The following is a 13371-nucleotide window of genomic DNA, read 5'->3' as shown; positions in this document are numbered from 1 at the left end:
CCCCCGGGGTCCATCTGAATCGAAGGTCTGTTTTTGTCTACTTGTTCTGTTTTGTTAATCCCACAAATTAGACAACTTTGATGTTGACTTTACAGACAATTCTTGCTTTCCTTTGCCCAAATGTATACATTTTTGTGTAGCTTAAAATCATTGGTATTTCATTGGCCCGTGCTTATGTTAATGAAACAAGCCCGTTTCCTACATCTCTGGCCTCGCCTCCACAATCTCTGTCCTTCTCCGGAAGGCATCCGTCACAAGCCTGTTGGTCACAGCTATTTGTCTGAAAATGCTCGGATTTAGGTCCTTGGGAGATCCTCTTAAGATAGAAACTTGGGTTGACAATTACTTTTTCTTATCACACCACCACCTTCTGGCCTCCAGAGTTGCTGACGAGACGTCCCCTCCTTCCTCTCTCGCTCTCTGTGACATTCCTGTTCTGACTACTTTGGAGATTTACTTTTGGTCTTGATGTCATGCAATTTTACTCTGACAGATCCGAGATGGATTTCTTTTTATTTACGTTGTTTGGGATTTGTTGGGATTCCTGAACGTGAGGACTGGTTTCTTTTGTTAATTCTGACAAATTCTCAGGGCTCATCTCATAGAATCGTCATCACCCTGTGTGATGGAAATGCAGATTCGGCCTCTGAGGGGGCAGGGAGGCAGAGGAGATCTCCGGCAAGCCGGCCTAGGGGCAGGGATAGGAGGTGCCCTGGCAGCGGGTGGGGCGCGGGCACCTCCCCACCAGCCTGAGCTGCAGGGTCCTGGGAGGAGTAGGACGGACGTGAGGCCCAGAAGCTGGCTGGCGTCGGAGTGCCGGCCAGTCTCCACTGTGTCCAGTACGAGGTGCCACCACACGGCGGTCACCGGGGGAGTCCCCGCACCCACAACAAATTGTGAGTGGACAGCAGGACCTGACGTGCACCCTCCCGCTGACGCCTCCTCCCTCTGTTATGGCTCCGTGTCACTGTCTCCTAAAGAACACGCTTCCTGTGACCCCCGGTTACTGGGCGCCGCTGCCGGAAGCCATGGCTCTTTATTCTGGCGACGAGCTTTCCAAACGACCACTTCCTCGTGCTTGAGACTGGGTGGCCGTCCTGAGAGCCGCCCTGCAGTCGGAGCCAGGTGCAGGCGAGCAGGCAGAGGTGGCGAACCCTTTGTTGTCACTTGGAACGCCTGGCTTACTTTCTGCTTGCTTTTGGCCCCTGGAACGAGGGGCATGTCACGTGAGGGAGTCACTCAGAAAGTCTGAAGACCAGCAGAGAGGAGTCACACGCAGGGGTCGGCCTGCCGCTGGCTGATCACACCGCGGAAGTGAAGAGACACAGGTTACTGGGTGGGCGGGAGGACTGGGTGGCTCCCACGTCTGAGTCCCTGCTGCCCCCCACCCCCCACGTCTGAAGCCGCGTGACCCCGCGGAGGCTCTGTGGAGGTGAGGGGAGCCGCCCCCAGAGCTCTGGAGGTGAGCCTGGGGCCGGGGACATCCTCCCATACCCGGTGCCCCGGTGCCTCTCCTGGGCGAATCCGGGGGGATTCGGGCAAAACAAGCGAGTGGCAGGTGCCACCGCAAAACTGGCAAGGTGGGTCCTGGCGATTCTCCAGGGAGGGCGAGGCAGGGCATGTAAGAAGTACGTACAGTTTAGTTCTAGATGAAGAAACACTCAGCTCTGAGAAACAGGTTTCCTTACAGTCTGGGCCTGATTCAGATAAGTTACCAGGCTGTTAAAATGTGTGTGTGTCAGCCACCGTGGCTCAAACATTCAACCTGTGCACTCAGTTATATTTTAAAATAAAGTAGGATTTCCTATCACTATTGTATTCGGGTTCTAAGAAACGAGGCCTTTAAAGTCCCTACTGAATACTAAGCTTAGTTAAAAGTTCCCTTTCCTGGCCACCATCACCCATGTCCCCAGGCGGCTGGTTTATTTTTGTTTCGGATGGAGCATCAACATGATCGTCTGGCGTTCAGTGTCACCAGCGCGCAAAGCGCACTTCTCAGAGCTCTCGCTACAGAGTCCTGGCAGCCGTGCGTCCCCCACCCTGTCCGGTCTACACAGGGGAGGGTCCCGCACAGAGCGCCAGCTCATGAGACGTACCAAAGGCAATGAAGCAATTATGCAACCCTGAGTTATAAGTCAGCTTAAACAACCTGACAAAAATGCCTGCGAAACTACCTGCTTTCAACAGATAGTGAGAAAATCACATGGAGGGACGTAACGACGAGTTGATACAAAAATCAATCAGCCAAACGGAAGTTCCTCAGCCTGAGACAGGTGTGCGCCCACGAACGTGGGAACCTGAGGCCAGAGACTCTTCTCCGTGAGCTCAGAGGCCATGCCTAGGGCTGCAGGAAATCTCAGGCCTCGGAGCTGTTCTCTGGGGTCAACCGCCCTTCGTGAGGGGCTAGACCACTGTGTTTCCCGAGCTCCTGAGTTTGAGAAAAGCCCACGAGCCGGGTTTCCCAGTCTGCTCTTGCACACGCACCCGCACTTCTAGAGGAGCAAGACCAGCGGCCCCCCGTTAAATGAAGATCGTGCCACCCGAGGAATTAGGCCTGTGACCCACTTGGCCTCTGTTCTGATTTGCCACCACCCCACTCGGGGCCCTCTGAGAGGAGCGGTGGAGCCCACCCCGTCGCGTGCCTACGCTCCGTGCGCACTCCTGCGCTGGGGACGGGCCGCCCCTTCTCCCAGGCTCTAACACCTGCACCCCCTGTCACAGTCGGCGGTCGGCTGAGACGATGAGGGACAGGGCGTCACCCGCCTGGAACCGGAAAGGCCTCTGAGCCACGGGGCCTGCCCCTGCCTGCCGCGGGAGCTCCTACGGACCGACCTCCAGCGCTCTGTCATTTTCGCGGGCACTGCTGGCGACCTCCTTGGGGTAAAAGACGTTTAACTTTTAGAGCTGCCGGTGGTTCTTTCGAGAAGGCTGAGTAGGTTCACACCTTCACCCCCTCCCCCACTCCTGGGATCGCTGAGCGACTCACAGGAGAATGAAGAGCTGCCCCGATAACACGGAACGGGGTGTGGGGGTCACTAGCGGAGGCCAGGCTTTGACACGTATCCTCAAAGGGGAGACGGAGGTGGCCAGGGCCCTGAGGGGTCTGTGGGCTCCAGCGGGCCGGCGGGGCACGGGAGTGACCCGCCTGCCCATCTCACTGACCACGTCCCGCGCGCCCAGCTGGACCGTGTCGGGGTTGGCAGAAGGCTCGAGCACCCAGCGACCCGGCAGCGCCTCCCACGTGAGTCCCGGGTCCCAGAGAACGTGCAGAAAGCGCTTTCTTGGAGAGGCCGCGAAGCTCGGCAGGTCTCGAAACGGTTCAGAGAAGAAAACGGCTTCTGGGAACCAGCTCCAGGTTACGGAGGCCGAGCGCCCCTCCACCGCCTTGCCCTGGCCCGTCCCCCCGCCTTCCTGCCCCAACCCTCCCTTCTGGATCAGCTAGCGAGGACCTCCTTGCCCGAGCGTCCGGGTCCCTGTGGAGAGACGACCTTGGGTCACAGCTGCTGCCCTGTTCCTGCTGCACACTGGCCCCTCAGCCCCTGGGCCACTGACAGTGCATCTTTGGATGGCCCCGTTCTCCACTCGGATACCACACTCAGACTGGAACACACGCAGGGACGTCTGAGCAGGCCCCGATGGCGGAGCAAGGGGCTTCAGCCCTAGAAAGAAAACCAAGGCCACGTCTGTTGGCTTTTGCACTCAGGGTGTAGGGGCTGCTGTTTCAACTCGGGCCCCACAGGGGACAGCGTGGCTTTACCGGACGTTCAAACATCCTTCCCAGCACCTCTTGGAGCACCTGTCTGATAGCACGTCACCTAACTTCTCAGGTGGCTGCAGGGCACCCGATGGGGCAGGTGCCACCGCAGAGCAGCCTTGCGGCCACCGCCTAAGGCCCTGTGTGCAGAGGAAAGCCCCAGAGCGCAGCAACAATCAGAACAATTTGACATCAGGCCAAGTCCTCCACACAAGTAGAATTAGTGCTAAGAGGTTAAAGGTTATTCAAGGTCATATGGATACGACAGAGGTCGGGAACATTGAGAGAACGGTATTAATATTATTGCGTAATATTAATATTAGTAGCAAGTACAGCAGCATGCAGGTGGGTAACGGTAATGAGAAGAGAAGGCCAGGGAGGCAGAGTGGAGACTCACATCTGGGTGGGGGATGGCGTACTGTCCCTGGATCGTGTAGGCCTAGAAAGAGAGAGACACGGTCAGCTCGCGAAGCGGCGGCCACGCTTGTGCCCGCCGGCGGCCCTCCCCGGGGGACACGGGCTTTCTCAGGGGTGGGGCTTCGTGGGAACGGGCCCGAGGCCCTCTGGAGAGAGCGTGCCCTCACAGAGCGCATCCCCCCTTCCGCCGGCAGCTTAGGACGAAAGGCGAGTCCCTCAGGGCGCCGGGAGGTGCAGACTGGGGGTGTCGCGGGGCCAAGCCTCACCGGCGCGACAGCGGGACACGTGGGCCAGGCGAGCCGCGCCCCACCTCCTGGAGAGCCGCAGGAGTGCAGACTGGCGGGGCCGGCAGGGAGGGCGGGAAGGGGCGCCGCTGGGAAGGCTCCCCACTCCCCCGGAGGGGGTTCTTAATAGAAACCCCCCCGCAAGTGATCTGACCGTTACAGATTCATTATTAGCCTTTGGCAATTTTCATCAGCTTTCAGAGTGAACACTTTTGCAAAGTACTTGTCCCAAGAAAACCAAACCAAAGGACCTTTAAAAGGTGACTCAAAACCAATTTTGCAAAAGCAGATTAAGTAAGAAACGTGCCCGAATCAGTCACAAGATGGATGGTCTTGACCTGCAGCCTCAGCGGGCCGAGCAGTTGTTCTCCGGGGCCAGCGTGGTCCCTGAGGCTTCACCTTCAAGACGGTGACTCAGGGTGGCCACAGCGGGCGTGGGCCTGGCGCCTCTCCCCCCTGCCCGCCCCCACCCACCGCAACAGTCCACCGGCTGAGACGCTCCCAGAAACTCACGGCCAAAAACAAACGATCCACAAGGTGTCAAGGGAGAGCAAAGACCAAAGACTTGCTGTCAGGCCCCATGTGCTGTGATGTGGGACGTGCCACACCAGCTCTGGGCAGCCGCGGTCGAGGCCCCGGGCATGGGCGGCACAGGTGGGGAGGGACGTGCCTTCCGGCACCTGGCCACGTGGGGTCCCCGTGCCACATCCCAAGCGGGCACGCGATGCCCACCTGTGTCTGCACACGTGCACCGAGAGGGAGACCACAGGCCAGTCCAAGCGTCCCTTCTGTGGACTTTGCACCGAGGGTGGCGTCTGACGGTTTTCCTCATAAACAACCCAAGCGGGGAGGTAAAGGCCACCAGGCACCAGGCGGGGCCCACTGGAGGTGGGGGCCATCCAGGCGTCCCACGGGGAAGTAAAGGAATCTTATCAGACGCTGAGAGTGTCCGAGGGGAAGGCAGTGGGGCCGCCCTTCCCCCTCTGGACTTCTGTGCACAAGCTCCGTGGCTTGTCTTTAGGTTTCATGGAGGTGCCAGCGGGCACACGCTCCAGCGCGTCACCACGCGTCACAGGCCTGGGACGCACACCGTCCTACGGCCCCGGTCGCCCCAGTGGAACTGCACACACCTCCGGACAGGGCAGTTCTTTATCCCACACGTTTTTACTCACTTAGGTGGTCGCGTTCTCGGTTTTATTTGAACTATGGGAGCAGTTTACCATGGATAGAGGGAAGGTACAGCTGGGAAGACAGACAAAGGTTCTCCGGACGAAACCTTCGTCATCTGCGACCTGCTTGAAACACTGGGCTGGCTGGGTTGGGGCGCCCGGTGGCTCCGTCAGTTAAGTGTCTGACTTCGGCTCAGGTCGTGATCTCACAGTTTGTGAGCTTGAGCCCTGCGTTGGGGTCCCTGCTGTCAGCACGGAGCCGAAGTCAGATCCTCTGTTTCCTTCTCCCTCTCTCTCTGGCCCTCCCCCGCTTGCTCTCTCTCAAAAATACAGAAACATTAAAAACATTTTTTGAAATGCAGGCTGGCGCTCTCTGGTGGGGTACCTGCTGGCCCTCGGGTACCAGTGCTCGGTGAGAGCCAGTGCAGGTGGGAGATCCACAGTGAGGGGTGTCTCCAGAGGGGAGTCAGGCCTAGGTCCTGCGGCAGGTGGGGTCTGGGTTCTGAAGGGCCCCCTTGCTGCTAAATCTCATTCACACCCCATTTCTGTTTGTGCTGTGCCTCATCGGTCTCCACACAACCACGAAGAGCCACTGGCCAGACCTGTCTCGGGGGGCACAGGTGCCTGTAGCCTGGGGACAGCCTCGGGACAAGCGCCCACGATGCTGGTGACCTCGCTGCCCTGAGAGGAGATGACCGGGACGGCCTTCCTTGGCTGGGGCTACGCTGGCCTTGGCCCACACGGCTTTCCCGGCTCTCGTGGGTGTTACTGTGCTTCCCTTTTGAAGACAGACCGCACTTTACCACATGGTGGCATCGTGGGTCTGTTCACATGTCAGGGTCAAGGCCACACATGTATCTAACCTGCTAGCTTACTAGGACTTCAGGGGAAAGGACATCGTATTCTGAACAAGGCCCCCTGTGTCTGTGTGCCCCCGGGACTACCTCTGGCCTTGCTTTCTGACCTGTAAAATGGGGGCGTGCCCAGGTCCCGGGGCTGCAGTGGGAGGGTGCAGGGACGTGAAGGGTCCAGACAAAGGGCAGGGCCACTGGGTGACTTGAGGGCTGTGGTAGCTGGGAGACGGGCCCGCAGTGGCCGCGTGCAGAAGCCAGGCACAGTGGACAGTGGCCTTCCCTGAACCACACAGCCCTGTGGGAGCCACTGGGTCCCTCCCGGTGGGAAGCAGCCCACATGCTGCTCTTGGAAACACCTAACGTTGAGAGTCAATCTGGAGGATCTGATAAGATTCCTTTAAAATGTGGAGAAAATTTTCATTTGCCCCTTTGTTAACGACAAAGTCATGGCCATTCTCCCCTGACCTGGGTTGCCTCTGGGAATGCTCAGTCTTCACTCTCCCTTGAACAAAGACACACGTCACCGCCAACTGGACGCAGAGCTCCTCCAGGCACCCTGGCCGGGCACCTCCCAAGGTCCTCTACCTATTGTCGTGACCCCGAGGTGGGTGGCACAGGTACCCGATGGCAGGAGGTGGGCACAGCCCCTCTCCTCAGCTCTCTCTGGGCCCTGCTGATGAGCTGCTGGCCTCCCGGGCCCCTTGCCGAAGGGGGAGGAAGGAGGTCGGCGGCTCCTGCCCCAGCCACAGGTGTGCAGAGCAGGTGTCCCGGCCTGGCCGGTGCGGGGCAGGGCGGAGTGCGAGGGCCATCGCTGTGACCCGGAAGTCACCTTTCCCTTCCCCTGCGTGCTCCTAGAGACTCCTCTGTGGGGGGTTGGGGATGTGCATTTCGGGGGAGACGGGACCCTGTTCCCACAGCTCCAGTTGTCTCAACCTCGAGCCACAGGGTCAGTGTAACGCTTCTGGCCCTTCTGCTAAGCCCCTTAGACACTCGACGAAGTAGATTTGGGCCAATGTTGCCTAGGCAGGACCAGGGTCCTTCTGTGCCCGGCCAGGGAGAAGACGCTTCCGGGGTCCAGGCTCTGCGGGTCGTCTGCCTTGGCCTTTTCTGTCTGCCCCACACTGCCCAGCTCGCCCCGTGCCCGGCGGCAGGCCGGGAGAGCTCTGCGCCCAGCGTGGGTGGGGTGGGAGACGTGCACGTGAGAAGGGAGAAAACCTGAGTGCACTAACGGGCAGCGGCGGGGGCTGCAGTAAAAGGCTGAGGTTGGCAGTGGAGGCCGCGAGCGGGTCGGCTCTTACCTGACCACCTGCAAAAATGACAGGGGTGGAGGCGGGCTTTGGGCGGTAGGGAATGGTGGCACCTTTCGGTGGGGACTAGGAAAAGGGACAGGAGAGGGAGAGAGAGCATTAGAGCAGCTTCGCGTCAGGATCTGATCACGGGGAGGCCTCCTTCCCGAGCCCACCCCGCTGCACCGCCCGCCCTCCCCGGCAGTGCCAGAGGGTAGGGGATACCCCGCGGCGGGAGGGCTGCCTGATGGGGACCCTCCGGAGGGCCCCCTCTTCCACATAACTACTGCCCTAAATACACCCCAGCCGTCCGCCCGCAGGGTGTGGTGGGCTCCACGGCGGTGTGGGATGCTACTCCCTGACAAGTAAGAATGGAAACCAAGCCCCAGTCTGCACTGGGGGCCCCCACAGCCTGCACAGATGGCCAGGTGGCTGCCTGCGGGCCACTTGTGTCAGCCTGGGTGTTGTCCTCTGGGAAAATCTGTCCCTCTCTCTCATGCTCAGGATGAAGCTGGCCTTTGTGGGCAGCTCCGCCACGGGGGGGTCCCGCTCAGAGCCCCAAAGGCTTTGCTTGGCCAGGGTCATGATGCTCAGTAGGCACCATCACGGGACAGTCAGAAACATCCAATTTCACTATTAACAAAAGGGAGCAACTTTTTAAAAAAAAAACTTAGAGTCCAAATGAAGCATGTTACAGTCTTGATGAGCTTTGCTAGAATTTCCTTTGATTATTCTGTGTCCAAAAGTACAGGCTTTTTACCTTGGGGTGGATGACATTCTCAAGTACCAGAAGTCTGCCAGATTCTGATAAATTCAACCCAACTCCTTGGTCAGAGGCAACCAAGGTCCTCCCTGGTCTGGCCAGGTGGCCGTCTTCCCTGGGAGCAGAGGCCACAGGGCCCAGCTCAGGTCAGCAACACCGCTTGCCAGAGGCAGAGGGTGGGGGCCAGGGCAGCGTCCCTGCTGGGAGTTCTCGAGACCAGGGACCACTCAGGCCCAGCCCACACCCTGGGCTACCGGGTGTGACCTCAGAGTGCCCCGACCTGAGACACCAAGTCATGTGGGCACAGGCTTAGTAGACGGGATGACAGCTTCAACTCTGTAGTCCAAGCCATGCTGTGTGACCGTGGGCACACTGTGTGACCTTGAGCCCAAGGTTTGACCTTGACATGATGCTCTGTACCCTTGGCCACTCTGTATGACCTTGGGAAATCTGTATGGCCTTGGCCGAGCTGTGTGACCTCGGGAACACTGCAGCCTCGCTGTAAATAAAGCAGGAAGGGCTGCTGTGGGGCCTGCGAGCTGACTCATGTCTGGGGTGATGATGGGCTCCTGGGGTCGGCCAGTCTTCAGTGTTTCTGCAGGTATGACCGAACGCCTCCAGAAACGTCTCTGTGCAGCTGGGATTCACTGCAGCCTCAGGTAAGACTCGCTTCATCGCGGCAGAACCGTGATTAAATGGAGCTCGAGGGAGTGGCGTTCTCACGGTGCCAGCAGAGACCTGTCTGGCCGTGCCCTGTCCCTGAGCTGGGCACCCCACCGACGGCAGCGCCCGCCATCCCAACACTGTGAGCTTGTGGTTCCCGTGCGTGCCGATGTCCTCGGATAGGACACAGGGCTTCTGAGCACAGCCCCCGGGGCTCCCCCGGGGTGCGGCAGGCGCTGACGGGTGGGCTTTGCGGCGACCCCTGTGCTGTCCACGGGGCCCCGCTGACTCACCCGCACCAGAGGGCAGGCCTCTCAGTGGCCACTTGAAGGGTGCGGGGCCGCCCGAGCAGAGTCTGAAAGTCCGCTAACCTTTGCTCTGTTCGTCCAGCTCATTTTCACTTAAAAATGGGCCCAACTTCCGTAAGCACGGCGGTTCCCCCGACCCCTGAGAGCTCCGGGCCGGTAAGGGCGAGGCCCCACCTCAGCCCACTTGCGGGTCACGCTTGCCACGTGCGCTTCCTGGTCGAGTCTCGCGTCGGCCTCCCCGCCCGCGGGAAGACCGGGCGGTTCTAACCACAGCCCTGGGGTGCCAGCACCCGCAGCCAAAGGGGTCTAGCCTGCTTCTGCGGGGCCGCACCTGACCGTGAACACGGTGTGGGCCATGCCACCTGGGAGGAGTCCTGAGGAGGCCGAGAGTTTTAGTCCAATCCTTGTTATTGAACGTGGGAGGCCATGTCCCTCCCGGAGCCGTTCGTGTGGCTCAGCATTCTGACTCAGCACTCTGACGGACTCAGCACTCGGGACTCAGCACTCTGACGGACTCAGCGCTCTGACGGACTCAGCACTCTGACGGGCCACCGCAGCTCAAGACGCGCGTGCTTCCTCGCCGCCTCGGGCATCCGCCGGTGCAGGCAGCACCCGGCCCGCTCCGTCTGTCCCAGCAGCAGGGGATGGAAGGGAACCCAGAACGGCACCGACTGTCACCATGGCCAGTGGCTGGGGACCGTCAGGACACCGATATTTAGAAAAATATTTTCGACTTCACAAAATATTGTACTTCAGGAAAATAGAAACCATGCAAATTTTTTAGAGACTTGGGGGTGGATCCGAACGCCGAGCCGAGGACAAGAGGGGCGAGGGCACAGAGGCTGGGAGTCCACCGCTGTGGGCGCCTGGTGTTCGCCCTCCCTCATGGCCCTCGAGCCCGCAACGCCTGTCGGGGGCTGTCGCGTGACGCAGACACGCTTCACTTCGGCTTCGAGACCAGCAACTGCTGGCGGCCTCAGGGAGCCCTGCTGCATTTGGGGCAGAGGCTGACATTGAAATCTCAGGGGTTTCTCCCCCAAATGTCGAGAGGCTTTTGTCTCGCTCAGCTGTCTTCTTTGCTTCTCCTTTGGTTTTAACCATTTTGTTTGCTTCCTGTCTGTCTCAGAACTGGGCGTTTCAGCGTGCTTTTCCTCCTCTGTGCCTTGGTGGGACCCTGACGCCTGCGGGTGTGGTGAGCGCGGGCCTCCCCCTCGTCCGTGGGCCGTGCTTACGGCCGCCCTTGTACTGGATGCCCCTCACGCCACAGACCGACGACCGGTGATGCAAGCGTCTCCTCACACGTCCCTTTCCCCGGCTCCCCAGCCACGAGGAGGGACATGCCAAAGGGGGCGGGCGGCGGGCGGCCGGCAGCTGTCCCTCCCCCGGCGCCCGCACCCCCGGCACGGCTCTCGCTCCGGTCACGCTCCCGACCCCCGGCCCCCGCACGGCCCCAGCCACGTGCCGCAGCCGACACGAAGAAGCCACAGCCGGTGTGGCTCGCGGGGCAGGCTGGCGGTGGTCCCTGGATGCCCAGACTGTACCTCCAGCATGACCACACAGATCTGCTTGACGCACTGGATGATGGCGTCGGGGGTCCCCGAGATGGTCACTGCCCGCTCCGTGGAGTTGGGCAGCATGTCCCCGGCCACCTGGACCTGGGCACCTGTGGACTGCAGAAATGAGACATTGGAGGGGACACGGCCTGAGCCAGGGCAGCGCTCCTGGGAGCTCGAGAGGGCGTGCTGAGGGTGCGGTGCACGGACGCCCCCCCCAACGGTGCCCCTTCATGCCCGCCTGGCACCCCAGCCCTCTGCCCATTCCCTGGGCGCCCATGGGGCGGGGCCGGTCGCCTTCAGCCCACCACTGCCCAGCATGGCCTGGCACAGGGACAGCGACGCTGGACAAGAGGCATTTTAACCTGCAAGTGGCATTTGTAGAGACGGAGACAGAAATGGAATCCCTTTTTTCAAATACATGGAATTTTATCTCCCCTTCGGAGTTTCAGGTCACAGAGAATGACGGACACTAGGAAAGCCTAAACTCTTCAGCTGTGTCTCCTTGACGGAATCACGACAGGGTGGCCACCCTCCTTAAGGGAGACGGAAGGAGTTAGGCTTTCTCTGAACACGGCAACGTGTGAGCATAAAGTCCACCCCTCACACTGGCTCCCTCCCTGCTGGGACAGCTCAGGCCGGCCAGTCCCTGGATGCACCTGCTTGGGGGCAGAGACCACGGCCTCTGTGGCCTAGAGCCGCATGACCGGGTGGCAGGAGGGCCCTGCCTGTCCCCGGTTGGGGTGCACAGGCCCCCTCACAGGCGCCCAGCGCCTCTGAGCGACACCTTTGTGCACGTTCTAGGGGGTCCCACGTCCCACCCTCTGCTCTTTGGACGGCCCTCCCCTACCGTAAGCTCCATGCTGGCAGGGTTCGCAGTGCTGGGCCTCCAGGGGAGGGGGGGGCGGGCTCTACCCTCCCAGCAGCGGGCACCAGCAGCCGGAGAAGGTTCTGTTACCTCCCTGATCTCCTTGATCTTGGAGCCGCCTTTGCCGATCAGGGACCCACACTGGCTGGCGGGGACCACCAGCCTCAGCGTCACCGGGGGCTTGCTGGTGGCAGGGCTGTTGCTCATAGAGTTAATGATATCCTGGGGAGGGAGAAAGACACGTGTGGGCCTACACAGCATGCCGCATACACGCCAGTGAGTGCAAAGGCCAGGCTCGGTGGGAAAGCACCTGAATATGCTCCAGAGGCTGGCGGGGCAGGGTTCCTGCCCCCAGGGGCACAGGGGCGGCGGGGGCAGCGAGAGGACAAGTGTGGGGACTCAAGTGTCCCCAGATGGAGGCACCTGGCACACACACCGTGGCAAACGGCTGAGCGTCCAGAGGAAGGACACAGTGGACGGACTGGTGGACTGCAGAGGCTTGAAGGCCAGTCAGGCTCAGGAGGACAAGCAAGGAGAGGACAGCTGGGTCTGCAGAAGGGGACCCACACGTGCCAATCACTCGCAGACACGCAGGTCGTGGCTGCCGTGGTGCTGCCGTGGACAGGGCGCGACGCAGATCCAGGTGACACCCGGACTCAGGCCCTGCTTTGTCCTCAAGGCTGGGCAGGGCACGAAGGGCCTTGGACAGGCAGGGAGGCGCATTTTGGACAGAAAAACTTAACTCCCTGGCTTGACCACCTTCTGAATAAAAATACCGAATGCATCTCTGAATAGCTTTTGGCAAGTTGAACAATATTGGAAACACATGAAAACCTTGATCGAACTCACTGACAGGGCGCATAGACGTGCCACAGACACGCAAGTGTATGCGTGTTTATACGCGTCCACGGGAGAGTCCACGGGTCCCCCCGTGGCCAAGCGCACACGCCAGGGCAGCAGCCGCGGGGCACGGCTGGGGCTCTCGCTCAGGGCCGGGCTCACGGACACGGAGCGTGACGGCTGGCCTGTCACCAGGTGGCCTGCGGCCACGGGAGCGCCCGGGCGGCGAGGAGGTGACGGGGCGAAGGCTTGTGCCTTGCCCCCCGCCGCGGGGTCTCTGGGGACACATCTCACCTCCTCAAACTTGTAGGCGATCATGGCAAAGGCCTTGAAGATGGCGTCGGTGGGGCCTGTGATGGTCACGATTCTTTCCGGGCAGTTTCCCTCAGAGATGTTGATCCTCGCGCCGCTCTGGAAGGAGGTGAGCACAGCCCGGACGGGGTTAGAGCCACGGGTGGAACCTGGCTGGGGCTTCCAGGCCTTCTGACAGCCATGTGCAAACCTCCACACTAAGCGGGGAGGCCGTCCGGGGCCATCCTTCAGAGCGGGGTCGGCCACCGTGCCCCCTGCCGCCCCTGGACACAGAAGCCCTGACGCGGGGGCACACACGGC

The 13371-nt window shown here is 60.6% G+C and overlaps 1 protein-coding gene across 7 annotated transcripts in view; it reads right to left on the bottom strand.

Moving 5' to 3' along the window:
• The window catches only part of PCBP3 (poly(rC) binding protein 3), a 130997-nt gene that overhangs the window by 17713 nt on the left and 99913 nt on the right, over positions 1 to 13371 (bottom strand). For 4 of the 7 annotated variants that reach the window (XM_030329396.1, XM_030329394.1, XM_030329393.1 and 1 more), the window contains exons 6-10: positions 13054 to 13170; positions 12010 to 12141; positions 11040 to 11168; positions 7777 to 7851; positions 4152 to 4193 (exon numbers count right to left, since the gene is read on the bottom strand). In XM_030329396.1, the coding sequence (XP_030185256.1) occupies positions 4152 to 4193; positions 7777 to 7851; positions 11040 to 11168; positions 12010 to 12141; positions 13054 to 13170 (495 nt within the window). Of the gene's footprint in view, positions 1 to 4151; positions 4194 to 7707; positions 7852 to 11039; positions 11169 to 12009; positions 12142 to 13053; positions 13171 to 13371 lie in introns of all 7 variants that reach the window. The other 3 variants (XM_030329398.1, XM_030329397.1, XM_032594800.1) reach the window with 2 other exon arrangements.

Source organism: Lynx canadensis, chromosome C2, assembly GCF_007474595.2.
Source record: "Lynx canadensis isolate LIC74 chromosome C2, mLynCan4.pri.v2, whole genome shotgun sequence".
Lineage (NCBI taxonomy): Eukaryota > Metazoa > Chordata > Mammalia > Carnivora > Felidae > Lynx > Lynx canadensis.
This window is presented reverse-complemented; position numbering and strand designations above follow the sequence as displayed.